The sequence below is a fragment of the Ochotona princeps genome, chromosome 23 (genome assembly GCF_030435755.1).
Source record: "Ochotona princeps isolate mOchPri1 chromosome 23, mOchPri1.hap1, whole genome shotgun sequence".
NCBI classification, from domain to species: Eukaryota; Metazoa; Chordata; class Mammalia; order Lagomorpha; family Ochotonidae; genus Ochotona; species Ochotona princeps.
Genome location: NC_080854.1, coordinates 17,632,654 through 17,660,175, shown reverse-complemented (window position 1 = coordinate 17,660,175; position 27,522 = coordinate 17,632,654). Strand labels below are relative to the sequence as shown.

The window sequence follows — 27,522 nt, the reverse complement described above, 5'->3', positions numbered from 1 at the left end:
TTCTAATCCCGGCAGCTCCACTTCCCATCCAGCTGCCTGCTTGTGGCCTGGGAATGCAGTCGAGGACGGCCCAATGCATTGGGACCCTACATCTGCATGGGAGACCTGGAGGAAGTTCCTGGCTTCTGGCTTTGGATCGGTACAGCACGGGCCGTGGCACTCACTTGGGGAGTGAATCATCGAATGGAAGATCTTCCTTTCTATCTCTCCTCCTCTCTGTATATCTGACTTTGTAATAAAAATAAATCTTTAAAATAAAAAGTTTCCCATGTTCATTTAAAAAAAAAGAATGTATAGTGTTAACATGCACAAAGAGTCTCTTTGAAATTAAATTTTATACAAGCTTTATAAAACAGTTGAAATCATAGAATTGTGCCTGCCTTGTAGGAGGCACAAATCAGTTCCCACAAGTAGCTTACATCTGTCTGTGAATTAGAAGTATCAACACATACAGAGTAGAAAGCAGGGAAAGGTAAGTTGTTTCATTTTTAAAACGTGAAGAAACAAAGTCTCAACAGACCCTAATTACTGTTGAATTGAAGCAGTTATTGGAAACCCTGCAAAGAAAAGCCTGGGATCAGGTGGCATCAAAGTGAATTCGGCCAACAGCCAAACAATTAAAAAATTGACACATTTTTTTAATTCTTCCCCTTAAACGTGAGCCTTCAGAGTTCATTTGACCCCAGCATTACCCTGAAACAAAAGGAAGACTTTAAAGATCTTTCTCTCTCTCACTCTCACTGTCTCACTCTCTCACGCGCACACACACACAATTGTGGGTCAGTACCTCTGATTAAAGATGCCACTTGGGATGCCTACCTATCAGGGTGCCTGGTTCAAGTTCCACTTCTGATGGAGCTTTCTGCTAGTGGGAGGCAGCAGTACTCGGGTCTGTGCCGCTCATCTAGGGTAAGGATTGAGTTTTTGTTCCTGAGTTGAGCCTGGCCTACCTTTTGACTGTTTTGAGCATTTGAGGGAATGAACCAGTAGATGAAAGATGTCTCTCAGGCCCAGCATGGTAGCCTAGCGGCTAAAGACCTCGCCTTACCACGCTGGAATCCCAAATGGACACCAGTTCTAATCTCAGCAGCCCCACTTCCCATCCAGCTCCCTGCTTGTGGCCTGGGAAAAGACCTTAGACATAAGTTGTGATTTCCTAGGTGGAACATCAAAAGTTCAGGCATCAAAAAATAGACAAAGTGGTGTTGCTATGTCAAATTAGAAAATTTGGAAATCAGCATAATAGCTCAGCTGCCTAGCCCTGGCTACAAAATGAAATTTGAAGATAGTCTTCTAAGTGAAATAAGCCAGAAAGATTAGTATTGTATATTCCCACTACGATATAAATAATGCTCATAAAATCATGGGATAGAATAAGGTTTATTAGGAGTCAGGCGTAAGAGAAATAGGCAGTTATTAGTCAACAAAGTGTACCCATAATCAGCAATAATATACACTTAATTTATTCAGAGGATCTCAGATTTGTTTTTAAAAGTATTTTGATAGGTCATGCTAGAATTTGGTTACTGTATTATTTTATAGTTAATGAATTTGGAAATAATTTTCAAAATGACATACTGATCAAGTACCCAGTACTGGATTGTTTTTTTTTTTTAGCTAAATGTTATAGGCATTAAATTAATATGAATGCATGCTAAAGTATGTCTTCTTTGCAGGTGTTAGTAAAATGGCCTTTCGTCATTTAATTGAGTTCACTTATACAGCAAAATTAATGATACAAGGAGAGGAGGAAGCCAATGATGTATGGAAAGCAGCAGAATTTCTACAGATGCTAGAAGCTATCAAAGCCCTTGAAGTCAGGTAATTACTTTTTTCTTTTAAGAGTTACTTGCTTGTCTGAAAGGCAGAGTGATGAGGGAGAGACCGAAGACCTTTCGCGTGCTGGTTCACTCTCTATGTGCATGCCGGCCAGGCCTGGGTCACACCAGAGCCAGGGGCTTGGAATTCCACGTGGATTTCTCTCTGCAGTCGCAGAGATCCAGGTCCCTGGCCATAAATCCACTGTCTTCCAGGCACATTAAAAAGAGATTGGATTGGTCGACTGGCCAGTAAGTGAGCCAGGATTCTTATAGGATGTGAGCATTACAAGTGGTGACTTACTGTGCTGTGCCACAGCCCTCAGCCCTATTTCTTCAGTGAGGGACAAATGGTCATTCTCATCCTGTTAGTCAAGAATTTACAGTTTGTGTCATGTCACAGAGAACTGATCTGAAAACCAAAGATCTATAAAAATCTTTGAGGATACTTGCTGTTTTTTCATTTTTTATTTTTTATCCTATGTAAAAACTATGCTAAGATTAAAGAAGCGTTTTGTTATTTAATAAAGCTATTCTTTAAGGGGATCTCCAAGTCTCGCGTTAACTGTTGGATTCAAGCTGCTGATTATCTATACTAAATTTTATTCTACAAAGGATTAGGCTTACAAAGATTAACATGGCATTGTTTAAAAATAAGAAAAATGGTGAAATGAAATAGGCCAGATGAAGGATGCTCAATCATCTTAAAGATGATAGAATGCTAGCTGGACTCTGTCTAGCTGAGTTCTGAAGCACCTTGTGCAGAGGAAATGAAAATTATTTCATTACAGAATTTGTTGTTGTAAGATGGGTAACAGATCAATTGCTAAGGAAACATTTCTGTTAAACTTTATCCTAGGAAGTGTTAGGAAGATATTAAAGTGTATAATGAACAAAGCTGACCATCCTCGCTTAATGAATAGTGACTGTAATACAGTGACCAAGAACAGGTTTGGACTCATTGTCTCTGAACTTCACCGCTGTGTAGCTGTGATGAAGTTGTTCAGCTTCCTGTCAGCCTTGTCCTTATTCGTGAAGGTGGATAGTGGCTGCTTTCTGCATGGGAATGTTTTTGAGGGATAGTGTGTAACCCGGTGTACACATAGTACTCTCAACTACTGCTTTTATCTACTGGTACTGGCATTTTTTTTTAATAGTGGCCTACAGTGTAAGTCATTGAAATAAAGTACAATTTGGTAAAATGACAAATGAATAGTGCAACTCACTGACATACTTTCATTGGAAGAGAAAAAAGAAACAATTGTAACTATCTATAGATATCGTTTCTTTTAACCAGTTTGATAATTCAAATTTTAACTTTTCTGACAAGAACTGGTCATTGTCATATATTCTTCGATGTCCAGCACCTGGCACCCAGCAGGTGTTCAGTGCACATTGTGAATGGATAGGTGTTTCCTTGTCAAAATCAGGACTCTGGAGAATATTTTGAACATGGAGAAAATAGAGGTGCGCGTTGAGCATATGTACCTGATTAAGCTTTCCCTTGTCAGAATGGAGCTAGACTTAGGAGTTGCCTGTAAATAGGATTAAATCTTGATTGAAACTCTTCTGGAAAATGTTGCTGAGCTTTTTTTCTGCTCGTGATAGTTTATCTCACTGTGGGGAGGTTCTTAGCAACGGAACTGTGAAACATAACGAATAGTGGCCTGGGTTCGATTTTGGAGGCATATAATTGAGTTCATGTGTATAATCATTTGAGCATTAGAGCTAATAACTGGGTATTGTTGCTTTTCTTGGCCTATTTAGAACCTTTGAATATATTTATATATAGACATTTTTAATTTGAGAATCAGAAATAGAGCTACTTTGTCCTGCCTCACTCTCCAAATGCAAATAATGGCTGGGGCTGGGGCTGGGGCTGGGACTGCCACAAGGACAAAGCTAGGATCCAGAGAGCCCAGTCCAGATTTTCCTGTGGGCATCAAGAACCCAATTACCTGAGGCATCGCTGCTGTTCCCCAGGGTTGCTGGAGAGTCGGAGCTGAAACTTGCACCCAGGCATTCTCATGTAGGATATGGTATCTTAACCACTAAGTAAAATGCCTGTTCCCATTAGCAGATTTTTTGTTAAAGAGTAGGGTCTTGGGCCCAGCGCAGTATCCTAGTGGCTAAAGTCCTCACCTTGCACGCCCAGATCCCATGGGCACCGGTTCGTGTCTTGGATGCTCTACTTCCCATCCAGCTCCCTGCTTGTGGCCTTGGAAAACAGCAGAGGATGGCCCAAAGCCTTGGGACTCTGCACTTGCATGGGAGACCCAAAAGAAGCTCCCGGCTCCTGGCTTTGGATCTGCTCAGCTCCAATCATTGCGGCCACTTGGGGAGTAAATTAGCAGATGCAAGTTCTTTCTGTCTCCTACTCTCTATAAAGTTGCCTTTCCAAAAAAAAATAAATCTAACATTTATTTTTTAAAAATAGGATCTTGGCCAGTGCTATGGTTTAGTTTGTTAATCCTCAACCTGCTGTACTGGCATCCTGTATGGGCACGGGTTCGAGCCCTGGCTGCTTCATTTCTTACCCGGCTCCTAGCTAAATGTAACTAGGAAAGAGCAGAGGGTGGCTCAGGTCCTTCACTTTCTGCACTCACGGGGTTGACATTCTGTATGTGTATGTGAATATTGAAGTCTGCTCTGTTTGCTAACTAATCAGCTTGATGATGTGACATTTCATTAAATGCATTGAACAAGTGAATTCAAGTTCAATACCTTTGTTGAGAAGGTCTTTATTGGAACACACCACCAGTATTCCATCAAACCACGCTGCCTTACCCTTTATACATAGAACGTCAAAGTCAAACAGAGTGAGAGCTTTGGACCCTCTAAGGAATTTCCTGGGCATTCACGCAGCATTGAGTGCATTTATTTCCTTCTAGGTTTTCTAGAATCTGTATTTTTTCAAAGTCCATCACAAGCACATTATTCCCCAGATTTTTCCTTCATGTTTTTTATCAGCTTTGGAGCCCCAGCTGGTAACGCCATTTCAGTAACTGCAATGATGAACGTTCACTCTTGGTGTTTTTTGTTTGTTTGTTTTTAAGAATAAAACCTTGTGGCTGGAATATTTAAGAAAATCTGTCAGATCAAATCTCCAAATATTTTTTTTCTTGTTTTGGGTATATGTTTTAGTTAGTATGTGTGAAGCCCTCACAGCAGTGCCAATACCATTACATGATGTTGAAGTGCATGCACTCTGTTCTTTGCTTGGGATGACTTCCTGCCTGTGTATTGGCATAGTCCCACTCATCTTCTGTTCATGGCTGGAGAGCCAGCCCTCTGCTTTCTGAAGCTCTCTGAATGATTATTCCACACAGATTGACTTACGTACTTCTGAAATTGTATTTTCATTTTATCATTTATTTTCTTTGTTAAGGCCAGTTTATTTGTTACCACAGTTTTCCAGTTGACTAACCTCTTTGAGCCAGGGATTACCTGTTTTTCATCTTTAGATACCATTTGAATGGATTTGAAGTGCTACCACTCAAACGGAGTCTTGGAATGATGAATTGCCAGGTTTCTCTGCTTTCCTCCTTTACGAGCCTCTAATTCTCTTGTCTTGCACCAGCTCTAAAGATAAGCTGCATTATTCCACTCTGCAAATTGTAGAAGGCTGGTAGTTGCACTTTTGTTCTTTAGTTACTCCTGTTTGAGAGTTACTCCTGTATATCTGGGTTTACCAGGTCATAGTCATAACTAAAATAAGTAAAGAAGACTGGTTAAGAAGTAGTTTATATTTTACCTTAACACTTATACTTCAAAATAACAGGAACCACACTTTTTTGTGTGTGTGTCATTTCATCACTTTGCAAATAAGTATTTTTTATTTTATATATATATATATATATATACACACACACACACATATATATTTTAAGATTTATTTCATTTTTTATTGGAAAGTTAGATACACAGAGAGGAGGAGAGATGGGAAGATCTTCCATCTGGTGATTCACTCCCCAAGCAGCTGCAGTGGCCGGAGCTGAGCCAAAGCCCAAGACTCAGGGCCTTCCTCAGCTGCTTCCCCAGGCCACAAGCAGGGAGTTGGATGGGAAGCAGGGCTGCCAGGATTAGAACTGGCACCCATTTGGGATCCCTGCGCATGCAAGGCAAGGACTTTAGCCGCTAGGGTATCGTACCAGGCCTGCAAATAAGTATACCTCTTTATATGAGTGCCTAAGCAGTAATCATGGTTTGGTTTCATTTAAGTTATTATATGTAAGGTTCTTTGTATTACTGATACCAGACAAATTGAACTTGTCATTTAAAATGTCTCCATATGATTACACGGTGAATTGATGTTAAAGCAAAATGTTAGGGAATGGGAATTGGAGCTTTCCAAAATAAGGCATTATTTCATGTTTATGGAGAAAATATGTATCATCACAGGAGTAACTGTAAAGGCAGTAATTGGGGGCTTTATAGTTCCAGAGAACGACATAACGACTTAACAGGGTAGACAATTTAGGAATTACAAATTAACTTAGTTGTCATCAAATTGACTGCTTAAGGCAGCTCTGTTGAGATTATTGTGTAAATCTCACAGATGCAGAAAATGTGGAAGGTGCTCTTCTCACATTTGCAGTAAGAATTTGGAGTATAGACAAAATTTGTTGAGTGACACTGAAGTAAACACTAGGGCTTTATTGGCTTTGCTGGAATTGCACCTTTAGTATTTAGAACTGTGAGAGACATCTCCTGTTACTTGTTAGGGAGTAATAGTTGCCATGTGAATTTTTCCCCCATACCCTGTTCATAATTTACATAAAATACCATTCATTCATTCATTTTAGTGTAGCGTTTGAATTTTGATTATGTATACAGTGTTGTAACCACTACCACAATCATGATAAGAGAGGGAACATTTCTACCTCAGAGATTTTCTCATGACATTTTATAGTTTATCCTGATTATCAGTCCAGATCTGATTTGTTTCACTATAGTTTTGTCTTGTTTGGAATATCATCTACATGGACTCCTACAGTAGCGATCTTTTGTTTGACTTTTGCTCAGATCCGTCCATGTGCTGGTGGGGTGCGTGTTCCTTTTCATTGCTGAGTAGGAGTACATAGTGTGTCTATCCTACAAGTTATTTATCTTTGTGATGGATTTTTAAGTTCTTGACTGTTGAAATAACTGTTTTTGCTACCCACCAGAAATTGAATGGACATGTCCTTTCATTCCTCCTATTAAACATCTAGAATTGGGATATAGCTGAATTTTAAGGTGGTTTGGTGTAAGTTGAGTTGTTGGAAAATAGTTTGGCTGTTCCTTAAAAGTGTTTCTGTTGTTTATATTCCCACCTATAACAAAGACTGTTCAAATTTACATCTTGTATTCACCATCAAGGATTTTTGGATTTTTTAAAAAGATTTATTTCTTTCTTGGAAAGGCAGATAAGCAGAGGAGGAGAAACAGAGGAAGATCTTCCATCCAGTGTGGCTGATACTTGATATGCTTGGGCCTTCTCATTTTAAGTTATTCTGGTGGGTGTGCAGGGGCTTAAATCTACATTTCTCTATGACTAATAGTGTTGAGCATCTTTTCGTAAGCTTTTTACCATCTGTTTATTTTCTTTGGCAGGGTGTCCATATCTTTTGCCATTTTAAAAATTGGGTTATCATCAAGAATATGAAGTATTTTATGAGATTTTTATCTTACTGCAAGCTAGTAGGTTAGGTTTTTGTTTAAGATATATATATATATTTTTTTACTGGAAAGGCAGATTACAGAGAGGAGGAGAGACAGAAAGATCTTCCGTCTGCTGATTCATTTTGTAGATGGCCATAATGGCTGGAGCTGAGCCAGTCTGAAACCAGTTTGTCCCAAGGCTTTGGGTCATCTGCTGCTGCATTCCGAGGCCACAAGCAGGGAGCTGAATGGGAAGTGGAGCAGCCAGTTCATGAACCAGAGCCCATATGAAATACCAACACTTGCAGGTAGAGAAGTAACCAGTTGAGTCATACATATGCCAGCCCCAGATTGTCATGAATGCTACCAAAAGGCACTACTGAGTCAGAAAGGTCTCAGTTATTCACTGCAGGACTGGGGAATATCTGGTTTGCATGCGTGTAATAAAAAGCCTGTGAAGTCATTTAGTCTGGTCACCCTACAACACAATTGCAAGACGGACACAAATCTGTGACAGGATAGTTTTAAATGGTAATTTTTATTGCCTGCAAATAGTGTTGTAAATATCCAAATGGTCTTGGCAGAAAAAAATAGTTCCCAGTCCTTTATTTACAGCCCAGGAAACAGCATGAGTTCCAAGTTTATGCCCAGTTTCTTCCTCTACCCAGTCTCAGGTATGATGCAGTGACCAGCTATGTGATACTTGACAGTGATTTGTGTCATAGCCAAGGAAGCCTGAACTTTAGAAAAGGAATCTCTCTTGATAAGCTGCAGACAGACCTGACTGACATTCATTTTACTGGAGCTGTGAGAGGACTTAGAACATTCATAGAGAAATAAATGAGACTTTTTAAAAAATATATTTATTTATTTTTACTGCAAAGTCATATACAGAGAGAAGGATCTTCCATCTGAAGATTCACTCCCCAAGTGGCCGCAACGGCCGATGCTGCACTGAGCCGAAGTCGGGAGCCAGGAGTTGATAGACTAGAAGGCCAAATGATGTGGTAGTTTTGCTTTGACAGCAGTTAAGGAGCTGTCACTTGTTCTTGTAAAACCAAAAGGCCGCTGATTTTCATTAAGAAATATATATTTAAGATTTTTAAAATATATTCACAAGACAGAGTACAAGAGACTGATCTTGAATCCACTGATTCATTCCCTAACTAGCTGCAACAGTCAGGAGAAGCCAGGAGCAAAGAATTCAGTCTAGCTCTCTTATATGGATGGACAGACTCCCAGATAGTGGAACTTTTAAATCTACTTTACTTTTTATCTTTTTTTCCTATGATGTCTCTCATTCCTTTTTTTTTTTAAGGCATGTTAAAAAATTATTAGCACTATCATTATACTTTTATGAGACAGTTCCATAGGCCCTGGGATTTCTTTACGCCCTCCCCGAACCCCTTCCCCCTCCCCTCCAAAGAGTTCCCTTATATTATTACTATAGTATAATTCTTCATAGACAGGGATAGGCATCATTGTGGGCATGGACAATAGCAAACAGTCCAGCATCCTATTGTCAAGATATATTCAACAGTTTCATTGTGAATTTGTCTTTGATCTGGAAGTAGAGATGCATACTGCATTCTGTCCTCACATCTGGATATGATATTCTGCATTACAAGTTACTATACATCCCCTTAAATGAAAAGCCATAATACAAAACCAACAACAGGAAGAAAAAAAAATTTACAATGTCGTGAAGTTACATAACATGCTACTTGATATGATAGTCTCCATTACACAGTTACTATACGTCCCTTTAAATAAAAAGCCACAAAACAAGAGGAAGAAAAAAGGAATTAAAAACTACTTGAAGTTAAATAACAAGCTACTGAATCACTGTTGTATTGCTGAGGAAATGAAAAAGAATTTTCTTGAAAACGATGCTACTGTATGATCTATGAGTCAGTGAAGAATTTAATGAGAAAGAAAGTGTTTTCAAAGAGACAGAACTAAAAAAAAAAAATCAAAATTCATGAGATATAACTGATCTCCTGTAGGCAACAAGTAGATGAGTTTTGCTTTTTAATCCAGTCTACTTATCCATGACATTTGATTGATGAGTTTAATCCATTTACGTTCAGGGCTAATATGAATGGTGGTAATTTGGTCCAGGCATTTTAGCAATGGGTTGTTCATTGATTTAGTTTCCTGTTATTTTGCAGGGATGTTCTGCACGTTTGCCTTTGGTTTTGCTGGGTACTATTCCTCTTCTCTTTCAAGAGAACATCTTTTAGTATCATTTGTAGGGCAGGTTTGGAAGAGGCATATTCTTTTCTTTTAACTTTTTTCTTTGTTGTCTGTGCTACCTTTTCCCACTTCCTGTTAGAGTAATTTCCAGGATTAGGGAGACACCAGGTGTCCTATACAGCGAGGTTGTTGGTGGTGCTGATCTTGCTGGGACCTGCTGGCTGTTAGGTCTTAGGCCACACGGACCTATTTTGATTCATAGTATGCCAAAGTTGGTATTACTTTCCCTGTGGGACCAGTGCAATGCATTGAGCTCAGTGAATTCAATCCCAGCTCAGCACATGTGCAGCTCACCATTGACCTTGCAGTCTTAAAGCCTTTGCCACATTGTACAAAATGGCGCCTGATGTGTCACTACTTGAGTTTTGATCTGCTGGCAGTCAAATCTGCCTGGGGGCTACCCACTTATCTTGGGTGTAACCTGTAGGACACCACATTGTTGCAGTTCACTGAGACAGAATTAGTTCACTCCCAGCTCAGTGCATGCCTCAGTCCTGGCCCATAGCCTGTCTCTCTAGACAAGATGGCTCCCGATTAGGCTCTAGGGGGCTGACTGGGTTGTAAGATCCACCCTGTTCCCTCATTGTCTGGGACCTGCGGCTCTGTCTCTGCCCCTGGTCAAATTAAACAGACCAGCAGGATGGGAAGTTCTTTGTATGGATTCACCTCCTGAGCTCCCAGTGAAAATCCGTTCCCACCTTGTGGAAGGTGGAGTTTCGGTTGCTAATGTAATTCAGATAGCCACTTGTTTAATGCTACTGGGGTATCGGTCACTAAAATCCACACCATTGTGTCCACTGCTTTCCCATGTCTGTCAATCTATAGGTACCCCTCTGCTGTCGTTGTGTCCTCTCCTATTTCCTAGAATGTGCTCTCTGCTTCACACTGGCTAATGTTTCTGTCTGTTTAAATGTGTCCTTACCCTATTCTGCCATCTTGATTCTCCAAATTTATTTTTATTTTGAAAGCAGAGTTTCAGATCACACATATTCTTCCGTCTACTTGTTCACTTGCCTAATGGTCAGAGCTGGATCTGTCCAGAAGCCAGGAGCTTCCAGGTCTCATGAGGTTACTGGGGTCCCAAAAACCTGGACCATCTTTTGCTGCATTTCTAGGCACATCAGCAGGAAGTTGGATAGGAAGTGGAGCAGCTGGACTCAAATGGGACATGAATCAGCATCCATATGGGATGACAGCACTGCAGGCTCAGGCTTAGCCTACTACACCATGATGGCAGCCACAAACCAGAGATTTTTGTGTCGTTATTTTTATTTTTCATGATAAAGTTCCATAGGCTGAGGGATTTCCCCTCTTACCCTTCCTATTCCTTCCCCCCCATGCACAGTTTTCTCTTAACATTATTACACTGGTATAGTCCTTCACCAACAGTCAGAAATCCATCATTCTGGTACTTAAGTGTATCATGACATAGTACACACAGACAGTGGTAGACAGTTCAGCATCCTATTGTCAATATATATTTAACCACTTCATTGGGAGTCTTCCTTTTATTTACTAGTAGAGATGCACACTGCAACATATGTTCACTTCTTGGCATGCTAGTTTTCATTATACAGTTCCTCTAGGTAAATATGTTATATACATGTTTTACCGATATCTGTTTATCTTGTATTTTGCATAAAGATTGCCTTATATCAGAGAGGACATGGTATTTGTCCTTTTGGGATTGGCTTATTTCAGTGAGCCTAATGGTCTCTGTTTCAGACCATTTTTTTGTTGCAAATTATAGAATTTTCATTCTTAATGGCTGGGTAGTATTTCATACATACACCAGAGATTCTTTATCCATTCCTTTTCAACGGGCATCTGAGTTGTTTCCCATGTCTTTGCTGCTCTAGATTGTGCTGCTGTAAATATTGGATTATAGGTCACTTTCTTACATGCAGATTTCATTTTCTTTCATATTCCCAGAAGTGGGATAGCTCAGAGATTTCTAAAATACCATTTCCATCAGAAAAGTGACACTTATTGGATATTTTACTCATCTACAAATGAAACATTAGGCTAAGAAACCTCCGAGTGTCTGTGAGGCATCTGTTTCTAGAGCCCTACCACAACGAATCATTTCCTTTCCCCACAGGACTAGATAGGATGGTGGGTAGTATGCCTCAGTTTACCAGAGCAGTAGAAGTTTCAGTCCTCTTTGTTCCTAAGTTTACCGAAGCATATTTGGAGGATATGTGTTATACCTTTAACCCCCTGGAGAGCAGGGACACTTTGGCTCCATCCCTACTTGTGTTTTCGCCTTGATGTAGATGAAATCAAGGTAGACGGGAAGGGGGATGGAGGAGAAGCTCTGGAAGGAGAAAGGGGCTTGCAATAAGCAGGGCACATTTACTTCTTCTTTTTTTTTTTTTTTAATTTATTCATTTTATTACAGCCAGATATACAGAGAGGAGGAGAGACAGAGAGGAAGATCTTCCGTCCGATGATTCATTCCCCAAGTGAGCTGCAACGGGCCGGTGCGCGCCGATCCGAAGCCGGGAACCTGGAACCTCTTCCGGGTCTCCCACACGGGTGCAGGGTCCCAATGCATTGGGCCGTCCTCGACTGCTTTCCCAGGCCACAAGCAGGCAGCTGGATGGGAAGTGGAGCTGCCGGGATTAGAACCAGCGCCCATATGGGATCCCGGGGCGTTCAAGGCGAGGACTTTAGCTGCTAGGCCACGCCGCTGGACCCCACATTTACTTCTGTTTCAGGCAGTACAGATGTCAGGCTGTGGTGTTTGCTTGTAAGATTTATTTAGATCTTCCATATGCTGGGTTGATCTGAAATCAGGAGCTTCTTCCAGTTCTCCCATGTGAGTGCAGAGGCCTGAAGTCTCAGGCGGTCTTCTGTTGCTTTTCCTGGCTGTAACCAGGAAGTTGGATCAGAAGCAGAGCAGCCAGGGCTTGAACCAGTTTCCACATAGTATGTCAGCGCCACGGGCAGAGGCTTAGCATACTATGCTAGTGCACCAGCCCCAAATACCAGTTTTTGAATGAAACTTCAATGTATTCAGCCCACCCGAAGGGCAACAAGATTTTTTTTTTTTTTTAACAGAAAAGTTAGAGTGGGAGCAGTCTCAGCAGGCCTGCAGCTACAGGATTTTATATTTGGATCATTTTCTTATTCCCCAGTGACTCCTATTTATCTTCATTGTACACCCAGTTGGACAGGAAGGCTCTCTTAATGCCCATCTAGGGTTTCTCCAAGGACATTTCTCTAGGAAGGTCGAACATCCTTGTAGCAGCCAGATTCCACATTAAAAAAAAAAAAAGGCTTGGGCTGTACCTTAGTTAAGGCCAGTGTCCCATTATCGGAGCACCAGCACCATATCAAGTTTGGGCTGCCCTGCTTCTGACCCGGCTCTCTGCTAATGCACCTGGGAAAGCCACACAAAATGGCCCAAGTACGTGGGAGACTAGGAAGGCGCTTCTGTCTCCTGTCCTCTGCCTAATTTAGCTCAAATCTTTGTGGCCATTTAGAGAGTGAAGCAGCAAGTGGACGGTTTAAAGACCTTTAACTGTCACATGTAATTTGATAAGAATGGGCATGATAGGCTGTGGATAGGTAGCCCAGTTAGTTGTTACTCACCCTGTGTGAGGTCCAGCCAAATTCTTATAACTCAACCAGTTTCTGTCCATAACAATTGTGAGTTTCCCTGCTTTCACACTCTGGTTAAGTGGATGTGATTGTTAGCAGTAAGAAGCAGAACATTGTCTCTCTCTCCCCCTAATGGAGTTCAGTGTTAGTTGTTCAGCCAGCTGCCCACCAAGTTGTCAGGGAAGTCCCTCCCTTTCCTAACAGAGACTGGATGGGAAGCAGGCCACTATTCCAGTGCCCATCCATGGATGTGTGCAGTCCTTCTGCAGCTGCATCCTTGGCTTTGCTTTGTTGCTAGGTAATTTGGGTTCTTAAAGGCTGTCATTGTTCCTTAGAGTATCACAAATTGGGTGTCTCAAGGAACATGTATTCCTGTTGTCTCTAGCCACTGCAAGTCTCTGCTTTTTGTAAGCTGTTTTAGAAAAGTTTTCAATAATCACTGCCATCGGTTTTCTTCTTTAATAGTTCTTAGATTTAAATCTGGTCTACTTTTTTGTGTATAAATTGAGGTAAGGCTTATTTTATATACACACCAGTCCCAGGACTATTGTTAAACACTATCTTTCTGCCTTGAATTGCTTAGGAACTTTTTTTTTAATGGAAATAAGTTCAAGGTATAAGTGTGAATGTGCTTAATTTATTGTGTTGTATTTATATTTTGCCAAATGTCATCACCTTAATTTTTACAGCTTTACAATAAGTCTTAGAATCAGATAGTATAAGCTGCCCAATTTTGTTTTTCTGTTTTTCCCTCTCAGTTTTATTGGCCTATCAGTTTCTTCAGAAAAGCCTTTTAGGATTTTTATCCTACAGATTTTTAAAATACACACATTATGTGTTTCAGAAACAAAGAAAATTCAGCTCCATTAGAGGAGAATACCACAGGAAAAAGTGAGGCAAAAAAAAGGAAGATTGCAGAAACTTCAAATGTTATCACTGAGTCATTGCCATCTGCAGAATCAGAACCTGTGGAAATTGAGGTGGAGATTGCCGAGGGCACTATCGAGGTGGAAGAGGAAGGCATCGAAACACTGGAGGAGGTGGCTTCGGCCAAGCAGTCCATCAAGTACATCCAGAACACAGCTTCCTCTGATGACTCCGCTCTAGCACTGTTGGCAGACATTACCAGCAAGTACCGCCAAGGTGATAGGAAAGGGCAGCTGAGAGAAGATGGCTGTGCCTCTGACCCCATAAGCAAACAGGTAGAAGGTATTGAAATTGTGGAACTTCAGCTGTCACATGTGAAGGACTTGTTCCATTGTGAGAAATGTAACCGTTCATTTAAATTGTTTTACCATTTTAAGGAACACATGAAATCACACTCCACTGAGAGTTTCAAGTGTGAGATATGCAATAAAAGGTATCTTCGGGAGAGTGCGTGGAAACAGCATCTAAATTGTTACCACCTTGAAGAAGGTGGGGTCAGTAAGAAGCAAAGGACTGGGAAAAAGATTCACATATGTCAGTACTGTGAGAAACAGTTTGACCACTTTGGACATTTTAAAGAACATCTTCGAAAACATACAGGTAATGAACAAATACTTGGCTAAAACTGACTTTTCCACATTCTCCTCACAAATCCTTTTTCTTAAAAATAGGACTACAAACCACCTATTTTCTGATGTGCAGTCTAAGTATTCACTATGGGTTTTTTTTTTTTTTTTCAGTAATATCTTGTTAAAATAATGATTCTTTAAATGTAAAACAGCATCGCAAAAGCAATTGCCACTCAATGCTGTGCCAATTTTTATGAATACATTAAATAGTTTGATTTAGAAATGATCATGAGTTTTTAAATCCTAATTGTACTTGAGGCTTTACTGTTTGGTTCGTGTGTGTGTATAATTTTATTTTTATTAGAAAGGCAGATATACAAAGAGAGGCAGATACAGAGAGAAAGAGCTTCCATCTGCTGGTTCACTCCCCAAGTGACTGGAGTGGCTGGAGCTGAACCAGTCCAGAGACAGGAGCATCTTCTGGGTCTCCCATGCAGGGTCCCAAGGTCTTGAGCCATCTTCTACTGCTTTCCCAGGGCACTTGTAGGGAGCTGGATGGGAAGTGGCACAGCTGGGATACAAACCCGGAACCCATATGGGATTCTGGTGGATGCAGAACGAGGATTTAGCCACGAGGCTATCGTGTTAGGCCCATAGTTCATATTTCTTAACATTACGTAAATAAGCTGTGCATGGAGTCTCTGACATACTTACACTTCTTGGTATGCATCTGAACTCTGGGTCATTTTAGAATAGTTTAAGTTAGGAAGAGAACTATTAGATTAGATTAACCATTCTGGTCCAGCAGCCATATTGGCAAAATACATGTTCATCTCCCTTCACCTCTTCAGTGGCAAACTTGTCAGGATTGGTGGGCAGGAAGAGGGTTCAGTGTTTATAGTGTTCTTCAGCAAGGAGCCATTGCATGTGAGAGTTGTTCTTGGAAACCCAGCCCAGGACCCCTGCCCCTCAGAGTTCTGCACCTCCTCCTGCCTGCTTTTCCCTGTCCAATTCCCTCTCACCCCGAAGCATTCTTTGCTCGGTCTCTGGCCAGACACAGTAGTTCCCACCGATGCCCTGACACTCTGGATGGTCATCCTAACCTGTTGTAACAAGAGTGTAAAGCAGTTACTACACAGTGCTGTCAGACTTCTCAAACTTGAAGTTCACAGAGTTAAAGAGCTTTAAGGCATTAGTTTGGGTAACTAACATGAAATCTTTTCCAAAACATACTTGCTGGTGTCAAACCTGTTTTATATTTGGAAACACCCTAAGGTTGATTTTTTTTTTTTTTTTTTTTTTTTTTTGTACTTCTGAAACATACATATTTTAGCAGTCTGGGTTAGTTTTGCAAGAGAGTCAGTAAACCAGTGACACGCTGCGGCAGTTTTCTGTTTTCACACCAGATCTTTCAGCCCAGGAATACTGGTTGTCTCTTTTAGCCAAACATGGCAGGTAACTTTCACTTGTTTGAAAATAGAAAACATGGATCACTGTGGAGTTGTTCAGATCCTGTGTTTTTTATTTGAGAGTGGACAACAATGCAGGGCTGCGGTACCCTATGTTCTCTTCTTTCTTTCCCTTCAAAATCATGAGAGAGAAATTAAAGTTTGTTACAGATTATACAGTGGCCATTAAAGGAACAGTTTAGCACAGACGACAAATTGACCTTTTATTATTTGTTACTGTATCAGCTAGTGACAAGATAGTTGGAATTGTGATTAACAACTTACGGAATTCACTAAGAACGTAAGTAAGCAGTTTTAAAGAGTTTAATGAAACCTGGATCATTTTTCCCTTAACAAAGGTGAAGAAAAGAAACAATCTTGTTCCTGTTTAATTGCCCTCAAACCAGTACACTCCTCAGTTTCTTTACATCTTTTTTTTTCCTAAGATTTATTTATTTATTTTCTTTGGAAAGTCAGATATACAGAGAGGAGGAGAGACAGAGAGGAAGATCTTCTGTCCGATGATTCATTCCCCAAGTGACTGAAACAGCCAGAGCTGAGCTGATCAGGAGCCAGGAGCTTCCTCCATGTCTCCCACACAGGTGCAAGGTCTCAAGGCTTTGGACCATCCAGCTCCTGCTTTCCCAGGCCACAAGCAGGAGCTGGATGGGAAGTGGGGTTGCCGGGATTAGAACCAATGCCCAAATGGGTTCCCAGTGCACTCAAGATGAGGACTTTAGTCCCCAGGCCTCCGTGCTGGGCCCTACATCTTTTCGTTAGCATAATGGTTTTGTTCCTATGTCCTCTTACTTTAAAACAAAAAGGATTTATTTAAGAGAGAAAGAGATCTCCCACTCACTAATTCACTCCCAAGGTGGCTGCAATGACAAGAGCTAAGTGGAGCAGAAGCCAAGAACCAGGAACTTGTCTGGGTTGCCCATCCGGTGCAGCAGCCCACGCTCTTGAGCCATCTTCCACTGCTTTTCGCAGGTCATTAGCAGAGAGCTGCACTGGAAGTGGAGCAGCCAAGGCATTAATCCATGTTCATAAGGGATTCCAGTATCACAAGCAGTTGGCTTCACCTAACATGCCATGACACTAGCTAGCCCCTCGTAAATGTTCTTAAAGCATGCACTATTTTGTAGTATCTTAATTGGTGAACGTTTAGCTGTTACCTGTCCTCTGGATTTAATGTGGCTGAAGAAGCTGGAAGGATTGACCACATGGCATGCTCCTGGGCATATGTAGTGTCTGGAAATGATTTAAGAGGGAGAGTGGTGAGAAAGCCATGATCGTGTAGTTATTTTCACAAGTGTTTTTATCTTGAACTCTGGGTCATTTTAGAAGAGTTTAAGTTAGGAAGAGATCTAATCCGATTTAAAATCTAAAGCGGTGACTGGCAAGAGAGCATAAGATGAAAGTTGCCAGCTGTAATATGGAGTCTGTTGGAAGGTTAAGGAAGATTGTGTAAAAGGGATAGAGATTTGAGCAATGGTAGGTAAACAGGCAAAGTCAGCAGGGATTTGGTGATAGGTCAAGGTGTAAAGCTCCAAGCCTGACTCCACTTTTCTTACTGTGACAGAGAAACTGGAGGTGATGTGAAAGTTTCCTAGTTTCCAAGATAGTGTGGAATCATAAGAGACAGGTCTGGCAGTGAGGACTCGGTTCTGGTTCCAGTTCTGGCATTTTCCAGCAAGATCAGCTTGACTGATCACTTCACCATCATACTTCTTCTCTGCATAAATAAGGAGATTGTGACACATAAAACATATTTCCTACATCGGAAATAGTCAATTTATTGCTACCTCTAGATTTTACTGAGTGTGTGATGCTAGTTTTTGAACAGCTCAAGTGGCCTACAAAGAAGTGAGGCTCTTCCTTCTTGAGTACTCTGCAGAGCAACTGCTCCTGCTGTCATTTTCTTACCTTGCCTTCCAGACACGTTCCTTGCATCTCCAAGCAGCCACAGGCGCGCACACTTGAGCATGCAAGCTTTTAGAACAATGCATGCTGGAGTGGTGGCATAGTGGGAGGCCATTTAGTTTATCTAGGAGTGCTTTCTTTTTCTTTCTTTTTTTTTTTTTTGAGATGTATTTACTTTTATTGAAAAGTCAGATTTACAAAGAGGAAAGACAAAGATCTTGTCTCCTGAGTCACTCCCCAAGTGGCTGCAATGGCCAGAGCTGAGCTAATCGGGAGTTAGGAGCCTTTTCCAGGTCTCACCTGGGTGCAGGGTTGCAAGGCTTTGCCCCCCCCCCCCCCAACTGCTTTCCCAGACCACAAGCAGAGAGCTAGATGGGAAACAAGGCTACCAGGATACGAACTGGCAGCTATATGGGATCCCTGTGGATACAAGGTGAGGAATTAAGCCACTAGGCTACCACACCAGGCCCATCTTAGAGTCATCTTTTTAAAAAAAATGTAAATCATTTGTGAATATTTAGCTTTTGGTTTTGTTTCATTTCATTTTACTGTAATTGTCCCATATTTCAGTGTTTCAATGTGCCATAATTACTAATTAGTCTTTTTGATGGGCTTTTAGGAATACAAAATACTGCAATATTATTCAACCTTTTTTTTTTTTTAGAAGCACAACTGCTACTTTCAAGAATGTTACATTTTAAATCTTTGCAAGTATTATCAAATTGCCCTTTAAAAGAGGCTATGCCAATTTATATGTAGGATTCATTGATAATGGAAAGTATGCATTAGTAAAACCATAAATCATAGACATCTTATTGAGTGGTATCTCTCACCCTTTTTTTTTTTAATTTTTATTTTAATTTCTATATCAACATGAAACCTAGTAACTAGATCTGGGCTTTTTTTCCCCTTAGAAATCTCGGTTCTGTAACCTGCAAGCATCATCCTTGCCCCGACTTCCCTCATTGTCTTCCTACATATCTACTGTACCTCACTTAACCTTCCTGCCATTCTACACCCACTTGTACCTTGTTAGTACACATGGTTGACATCTCGTTCTTACCTGAATTTCACTGTGTGCAGCCTGAGTCATCTTTTCTTTTACTCTAAGCACCTTTGCTTGCTCCCAGGAACCCTACCTGATTTAAGAAGCCCTCCATCCTAGAATCAGTGCGATTTGAGAATATTTAATCGTAAGACCTTAGGTTGGCCCTTTGCTGTCTGACTTTTCCTTCTTACAAGATCTTCACTACAACACTCAAGAAGACTCTTAACCCCTACAAGCACTGTTAGCAGAGGACACAGAACCATCTTCTTAACCCCAACTCACCTGCAACAGCAAACATCTCTGTCTTTTATTCCAGAGGAAGACTTCCTTTTTCTCCAAAGCCAGTCCTGAATCCCGTGCTTGGATGTCTCCAGAGACTGTGTCCTCCTCGACATGCATTCCTACCCCTTTCCCTCTCTATGCCCATTTCCTCAGCAGATGGATAATGATGTTCCATGGCTTACAGACCTATTTGCTCCCCTCTAGATCTATGCCTTTTTTTATTTATTTATTTTTATTAGGATGACAGATTTACAGAGAGAAGGAGACAAAGATCTGTCCACTGGTTCAACCCTCCAAATGGTCGCAGCAGCTGGAACTGAGCCAGTTGAAGACAAGAACCAGGAGCTTCTGCATCTCCCACATGGGTGCGGGGTCCCCCGGCATTGGGCCATCCTCTGCTACTTTTCCAGGCTATAAGCGAGAAGCAGGATGGGAAATAGAGCGGCTGGACACATGAACCCATACCTATATGGGATGCTAGCGCTTGCTATCAGAGGACTAACCAGTTGAACCATCACACCAGCCCCAACTCTTAAAAAATTTAGAGACAGTAAAGCGCTGTTGACTGGTTCAGTCCATAAGTGTCTGCAGCCATGAGGACTGGGCCAGGCCCAAGCCAGGAGCAAGGGGTTCAGTATAGGTCTCAGCTTGGAGGAGGGATGTCCAACTACTGGAGCCATTGCTTCTGCCTCTGAGGGAGTCAGGGTGGGGGAAGGAAATATTCCTTAGCAAAGAGGTGGGATCAGAAATGGGGCAGGAGCTAAACCCAGGCACTCTAGTATGGGGTCCATGTGTCCCAATGGCCGTCCTAACCTCTGTGCCAAACACCTGTCTCACTGGAGTACTGACTATTCTGTTACGAACCTCTTACTCATTTTCTCTCATCAACAGAGGAGTTTGACTGCTGATACCACTGACTACTATAGTTTTTTGTTTTTGTTTTTCTTCTATCCAATTTCTGTTTGTTTTGATAGCTCACCTGTTTGCTGTTTTTACCCGATATTTTCACTAGGTTCTGATCTTGATGTAGTATTACACAACATTTTCTGACACACCAGAAGTTCTCATCACCTTTGAAAATACTCAACCTGCCCCATTGCATGTAGCAATCCACCCTCTGTTTGGCTCCAGAGCTGTTTCTGTAACTGTCTCCAACAGCTGCACTCCGTGCTTCCAGGCCGGCAGACACAAAACTGAACATGCAGTCTTCTCCCAGGACATCCTGTTGCAGAGCTGCCTCCGCTCAGGTGTCTGCTTCCTTTATGCTGAGTACTCGTATACATTCGGGTGCAGAACTCATCCAGATTTTATTTCTTCATCATAGTTATTATAATCACTAAATATTGTTTCTTCTACCATAGAAAAGCTTTTTTTAGATGTGGTGAGAGCATCTGAATTAGAAGTTGTGATTTCCTCTTTATTCTTACTGTTTTCTTAATTTTTTTTCCTGTTAATAGGGGAAAAACCTTTTGAATGTCCAAATTGTCACGAACGATTTGCTAGAAATAGTACCCTCAAATGTCACCTCACTGCATGCCAGACTGGAGTGGGGGCGAAAAAAGGAAGAAAGAAGCTTTATGAATGCCAGGTATGTCATATTCTTTTTTTGTAGTCCCAAAGAAAACAAAATGCACAGGAAAAGGAGAGGGGTGAAAGTCAAGTCAGGATGGCTTAGCTTAGAAGTTTTTGACTTCACAACACCACAAAAGCATTATCCGCTACTAGGAAGAGTATTTCCCCCAGAGTCGCCGTGTTGAGTAGGTTACTGTCACAGCACTCGGCACTGGGAGGACACTGCAGGCAGGTGGTCACGAGAGTAACTGATACTCTACCATGTTCTGTGTTGCTAATGTGCAATATTAAATAGCTTGAATTTATTCAATGTGGAAATGAGAATAAAGAACATCATTTTCTTCATTTTTTTCTCACGGGTTTTGGGATTTTTTTTTTTTTCCCCTAACTTTAGGTGATACCGGTTCAAAAGGAATTATTCCTAAGTAACAGCATGAAACCATAGTTACTAACATAGAGCAGTTATGATTAGTGTATTTTTATCCCAAATACTGTAATATTCTGAAAGCTGGTATTAACAGAAAGCACAGTGTCATTTTGTGTACCCAAAACATTCATGATACTTTCAGGCAATATTGATGTGTTTCCCAAAATATATTTCTTCATCATAATCAGCTGATCCAGAGGATTATGAAAGGTTTTTATACTAGAATATATTGCAGATACTATATTCATAACATTTTCAGAACAAACCTTCAGTTTGTTATGAATATATTCTGCACAAAATAAATGCATCCTTACTACTTCCAATTTGAATATAATTAATATTAACATCATGTTTGGTTATTTTAGGTCTGTAATAGTGTGTTTAACAGCTGGGACCAGTTCAAAGATCACTTGGTAATACACACTGGAGATAAACCCAACCATTGTACTTTATGTGACTTGTGGTTTATGCAAGGAAATGAGTTAAGACGGCATCTCAGTGACGCTCACAATATTTCAGAGCGGCTAGTAACGGAAGAAGTCCTTTCAGTGGAAACACGTGTGCAAACGGAACCTATGGCATCCATGACTATCATAGAGCAAGTTGGGAAAGTGCATGTGCTACCACTGCTTCAAGTCCAGGTGGATTCAGCACAAGTGACTGTGGAACAAGTCCATCCAGATTTGCTGCAGGATGGCCAGGTGCACGACTCACATATCACTGAGCTTCCAGACCAAGTCCAAGTGAGTTATCTAGAAGTAGGTCGGATTCAGACTGAAGAAGGTACTGAAGTACATGTGGAGGAGCTGCACGTTGAACGGGTCAATCAGATGCCGATGGAAGTACAAACTGAGCTGCTAGAAGCGGACTTGGATCATGTAGCCCCTGAAATCATGAACCCGGAAGTGAGTGAGCCTGACCACACAGATACTGCAGAGGAGGCCAGGGAAGGTCACGGAGATGCCGAGAGTTTAGAGACCAAAACAACAGTGGAGTCCGAAGCTGCAGACATAGCGGATGACACGACAGCTATGCCCGTTTTAGAGTGAAATAACAAATGAATATATTTTTTAAATTTACATGTCAAGCATTTGAACTGATGATGGGCAGTATGACTGTCCTTAAGCTAACAGACGTGCGGACCAAAGTTAATTTTTTCCTGTTGTGCTGAGCTGTTTCTGTTGAAACAGACTGATTCTGGTTCTTTTCCTCCCACTTAATGCCACAAAAGGAGAATCTTTCCCATCAGTGAAGGGGAGCTTTGAGAAGTATATTTCTAAAACCTTAAATGAATTATATTCTTATTATATAGTTGGGTATGAATGTATCTATTTTCGTTGTGGCAAGGGTTCTCCCTTTTTTTCCAGGTCATGTCCTCTTTCAAATTTTTTCCATGTTATAAATCATACATAAAATCATTAGAATACAAGTTTGTGTATTCTAATGAATGTTAGAAAACTGAATATATAGGAAGCAAAGCTGCATGAAGAAAAGTGCATTGTTACTGTGCAGTCAACGTTTGGCTCCGGCTTTCTTTAGTTTGAACATTGTCTGCCCCAGCAGCCACAGATGCTGTTTGCATCAGAAACAGAATGATGGTGGCAAAACTTACCGAATGTTAAAAAAATCCACACCCATGTGCCTTTCAAAACCAACTAAAACTTCTATAAAGCATATCTGGTTCTTTCACAGTTTGTGTTATAAACAGGAGCAGTATAAGTGATCTATAGCACTTCGTATTTTTGCTTACACCAACACCACCATTTCTTTTTCATTTAAGTTAGGTTGAGAATTTCATTTATTGGCAGCTGCAGGGCCATTTCAATTGGAAAATTTGTTTGCATCTGTGGTAAACTTTATTTTGATAAAAAGTTGCACTAGTATTTTACCACCAGATGAAAAAATGGCATCCTTCAAAAATTAATGTATTTAAAGTACAGAGAAAAACATGTATATAGTATATCAGGCATTGTTTTGAATAGAATCTTCCCCTCCCCCCAATCTTTAATGTAAAGATCTTGTGCTATAACTTTTAAAGCCATACAAATAAGAGTGCTAAACTGTGGGCTGAAAAGTAGGTGTGTAAATATTTTTAATCAGTATTACTTGGAAAATAAAATATAACAACCATATACAAATAAACCAATATGTTATTTTCTTTACCTGTTAAGTACTGGGATATATTTACTCTTTTTAAAGTAAACGTTAAAATTCTGTATTCATGACTTTTTTTTTTGATCAGTGTGCAGTTGATTTATGGTCAGGTGTTTTGTCATGTATCTTTATCTTTCTGGTTTTCCTTAGGTTGTCTGTGCCCCTGGTAAATCTGTGGGCTTTTGGTGTTTTAACAATCAGTGATCTCAAATCTACAGATTACTAGGATCTAGGGAATTTTGAATGCTGAAAACAGTTCATGAAGTGCCCTTAAACCAAGTGAAACAAGGTTCACTTTTAAACAAAATCTTGGAAGAGCTCTGACCCCAATGCAGAGATCGAGATGAAGGCACATTAAAGGGCTGGAACTGTCATTTGAATTTTCATATTTGGCGAAGCCTTCCAGATGACTGAAGGACCTGTTTTTTGTTTTGTTTTGTTTTCAAAAAGTACAGACCATCAGTTCACTTGGAATGCTGGTAAATTTGATTATGAAGAAGAGGAAAACTACTGATGATAAACCTTTGTTAAATAACACTTTATAGTTGACAACGCACTTTTAAAAACAGCTGTTAAAAACTGATGTGTATTTGCTGTATATTGGTAACTAATAGTTACTCTCCCACTAAATTCTTCCTGGGTTTTTAAGCTAGGTCTCCTTTCATGAGAATTGTTGAGCAGTAGAAATCACCACTCATCCTCACAGATACAAATCCTAGGTGCAATGAAGAATGTGTCCTGTTGTTCCAACACTGAATTTCTACGTCACTTTCAGTGCCCAGCAGTTCAATTCTGACACGGCCCAGATGTAGAATAAACAGGTACATTTACTCAGTTCTGCAAAATCCCCCCACTTCAGACACCAGCCATAGGTGGAGTTTGTTGTCACCCACACCTTAAAACTAAAGTCATGGTTCTTACATCCTTTACTCAAGTGTAATTGCTAGAACTCAAGAAAGCACTATCCTTAGGTTTGTTACAGAGGATACAACTCAAAAACGGCCACATAGAGGAAGCATTGGGTAAGGTGAGCATTGGAGAGAGGTTCTATGCCCTCTTGGCATACCAGTCTCAGCAGGTTATGTTCGCCAACTTGGAGTCTTCATAACCTGGGCTGATGAACACATTGGCCTTTGATGACACATCTCCAGCCTCTATCCAGTTGTCCTTTAACTCATGACTGAGTTCTCACGCTGTCCCTCACCTTGGAGCTGTCGGGGAACCCCTGCTGTGAATGACACGGGTTAACACACAGCACACTTGCCATGAGGAAACTAGAGAAGACTGCCTCTACATGCAAGTGAACAAGCACTTACTGGAGGGGTTCTGACCATCTCTGGGTCCCAGCCAAACACCCCCATCTCACTGACCCCAGACTCAAAATCTAGTTTCCTAATTATCAGAAACTTGACCTTACTGGTCCTCGTCAATACGCCTGGAGTAGAGATGAGGAAATGGGCTGCGAGATGCCTGAAAGCAGTGTCATGGGACTCATCCATAACTGGTGGTACTGGAAAGCAAGGGTCAGTTCTGGGATTCAAAAGTCTGAATTTTAAGCCACTGTCAAATGTTTCTCAAAGCACAGAATCTCTGCTGCATTAGAATCATCTGTTTAAGAACATTTTCATTTCCTCCCTGCCAACACAGGGGGTAGGGTATAGAAAGAACAAGAAATTTGGGAGATGGAAAGTGTGACATGGCATATTTGTGGGGCCGTATGGGCACCAGTTCAATGCCCTGCTGCTGATGCGCCTGTGGAAGATGGCCCAAGAAGGACCCACCTGAGAGAGATGGAAGAAGCTCTGGGTTCCTGGCTTCAGACCACCCCAGGTCTAACCATTGCAACTATTTGGGGAGTGAACCAGCGGGTAGATCTGGGTCCTCTTTGTGATCCTGCCTTTCAAATGAAGTCTTTTACGAAAAGTTTTTTGTTTTTGTTTTCCATTTTCATTGGAAAATAGGGCTTCCCCCCTGGGGGGGGGGGGTGGAGGATCCAGTATACTGGGTCTCCTGACCCAGGTCCTTGGGCCTTCCTGTGCTGTGGGTGCTGGATCCACAAGCCTCAGGGGTGGGGAGGGCCTCAGTCTCCTGATCCAGGTCAGTGAGCCCGCCTGCGTGGTGGGGGCTGGATCTGCGAGACCCAGCATTGAGGGGTCCAGCATAGCCCAGGTTGCCCGGTCCATAATCCTACATAGCAGAACCAATTCTCCCCAGAATACAGTGCTGGACAGCAGATCATGGAGGACATGGTACCTCACTGGGGCCTGCAGCGGACATCTGATACCATAACAAGAGAATGGAGAACAGGACATATGGACAACTACCCCAGCCAAACGATGACAACAAATATCTGAGCAAATGGAGACCATAAGGTCGACTGTGTCAGCCAATGGGCATTGTAAAAGATTCCTCATGCACAGATCATCAAGGTCAACAGCATTTTGAAACTAGCACATCCACCTGGACAGAACCTTTGGAACATGTGCCATTGTGACCCTCGGTTGATACTGGGTGGCCTTTCCCTATCCTTGGGTACTGCGACAGTAGGGAAGCTTATCTCTCCCCTCCTCCTAGAAATGGGAAGAAGAAAGATTGGAAACAATGATCACACCTACTTCTTCCTAACCCTAGACCCTCCTGACCGACTATGTAAACATCACCTAAAATTAAAAAGAATAGGGCCCAGCATGGTAGCCTAGCAGCTAAAGTCTTCACCTTGTATACACTGGGATCCCATATGGGTGCTTGTTTTAATCCTGTCAGGCCCCATTTCCCATCCAGCTCCTTGCCTGTGGCCTGGGAAAGCAGTCAAGGACAGCCCAAAGCCTTGGAACCCTGCACCCATGTGGAAGACCCAGAAAGAAGAGGCTCTGGGCTCCTGGCTTTGGATCGGCACAGCTCTGGCCATTGCTGCCACTTGAAGAGTGAATCAATGGAAGGAAGATCTTACTCTGTCTCTCGTCCTCTGTATATCTCATTTCCAAATAAAATAAATCTTTTTTTTTTTTTTAATAAGAAGAATGAATGAAGAAAATAGGGCTTCCATCATGCTGGTTTACTCCCCAAATGTGCACAGCAGCCAGGAGCCCAGCCTGTTAACCAATATGCTGAGAATTCACTGAAAATTCGGTCTTCAGAAGCTTCCTAATGACCTTGAAACAACGTACACCATCTCAGTTTTCCATCTTCAGGAGTTTTCCAAGAAATTTTTTCTGGCATTAAATTTCTCTGACATTTGGTCCTTGTAGCAGTGGAGAATATTAAGATAATTTAAATCACTTGTGAGTGAATGAAAAGCACTTCTAATATTCAGTAAACTACTGAGCCGCTAGAGTCACAACAGCATGAGTCCCTGTGGGAGCATGATGTGAGGGCCTGTACAACAGACCGTGTCAGGCTGTGTCTGATGCTCCTGGTTTGTAGGCAATTTTCCTATGCAGCTTTAATCTTTGTATTACTGTGTTAGAGAATTCAAGGAGTCTTCTATATCTTGAAAAGACGAAGTTCAAGTTTTACCCTGTGGTTTATTTTAGAAAGAAAATTCACGTGGCATCATTTAAAAGAAGGTTCAAAAAAGTTCTCTGGGGACCCACACTGTGGCATGACAGGACAAGTCCCTACCTCCCACGTGGGTGCCGGTTCGAGACCCAGCTGCTCCACTTTGGGTCCTGCTCCTGCTGTTGTGCCTGGGAAAGCAGTGGAAAGCTGCGCAGGTCTGGGAAAAGTTCCAGACTCCTGGCTTCGGCCTGGCCAAGCCCAGGGTGTTGTGGACATTTGGGGAGTGAACCATCACATGAAAGACTTGCCTTTTCTATGGGACTACTGACTTTCAAGGACCTAAATACATCTT

At 41.4% G+C, this 27,522-nt stretch overlaps 1 protein-coding gene across 6 annotated transcripts in view; it reads left to right on the top strand.

Annotated features, from left to right (window-relative positions):
• Positions 1 to 23,660, top strand: part of ZNF131 (zinc finger protein 131) — a 31,800-nt gene extending 8,140 nt beyond the window's left edge. For 3 of the 6 annotated variants that reach the window (XM_058680212.1, XM_004583681.4, XM_036493797.2), the window contains exons 4-7: positions 1,677 to 1,821; positions 14,167 to 14,849; positions 20,977 to 21,107; positions 21,884 to 23,660. In XM_058680212.1, the coding sequence (XP_058536195.1) occupies positions 1,677 to 1,821; positions 14,167 to 14,849; positions 20,977 to 21,107; positions 21,884 to 22,567 (1,643 nt within the window). In that variant the 3' untranslated portion in view covers positions 22,568 to 23,660. Of the gene's footprint in view, positions 1 to 1,676; positions 1,822 to 14,166; positions 14,850 to 20,976; positions 21,108 to 21,883 lie in introns of those variants that run through there. The other 3 variants (XM_058680213.1, XM_036493800.2, XM_058680214.1) reach the window with 2 other exon arrangements.
• The last annotated feature ends 3,862 nt before the right edge of the window (positions 23,661 to 27,522 follow it).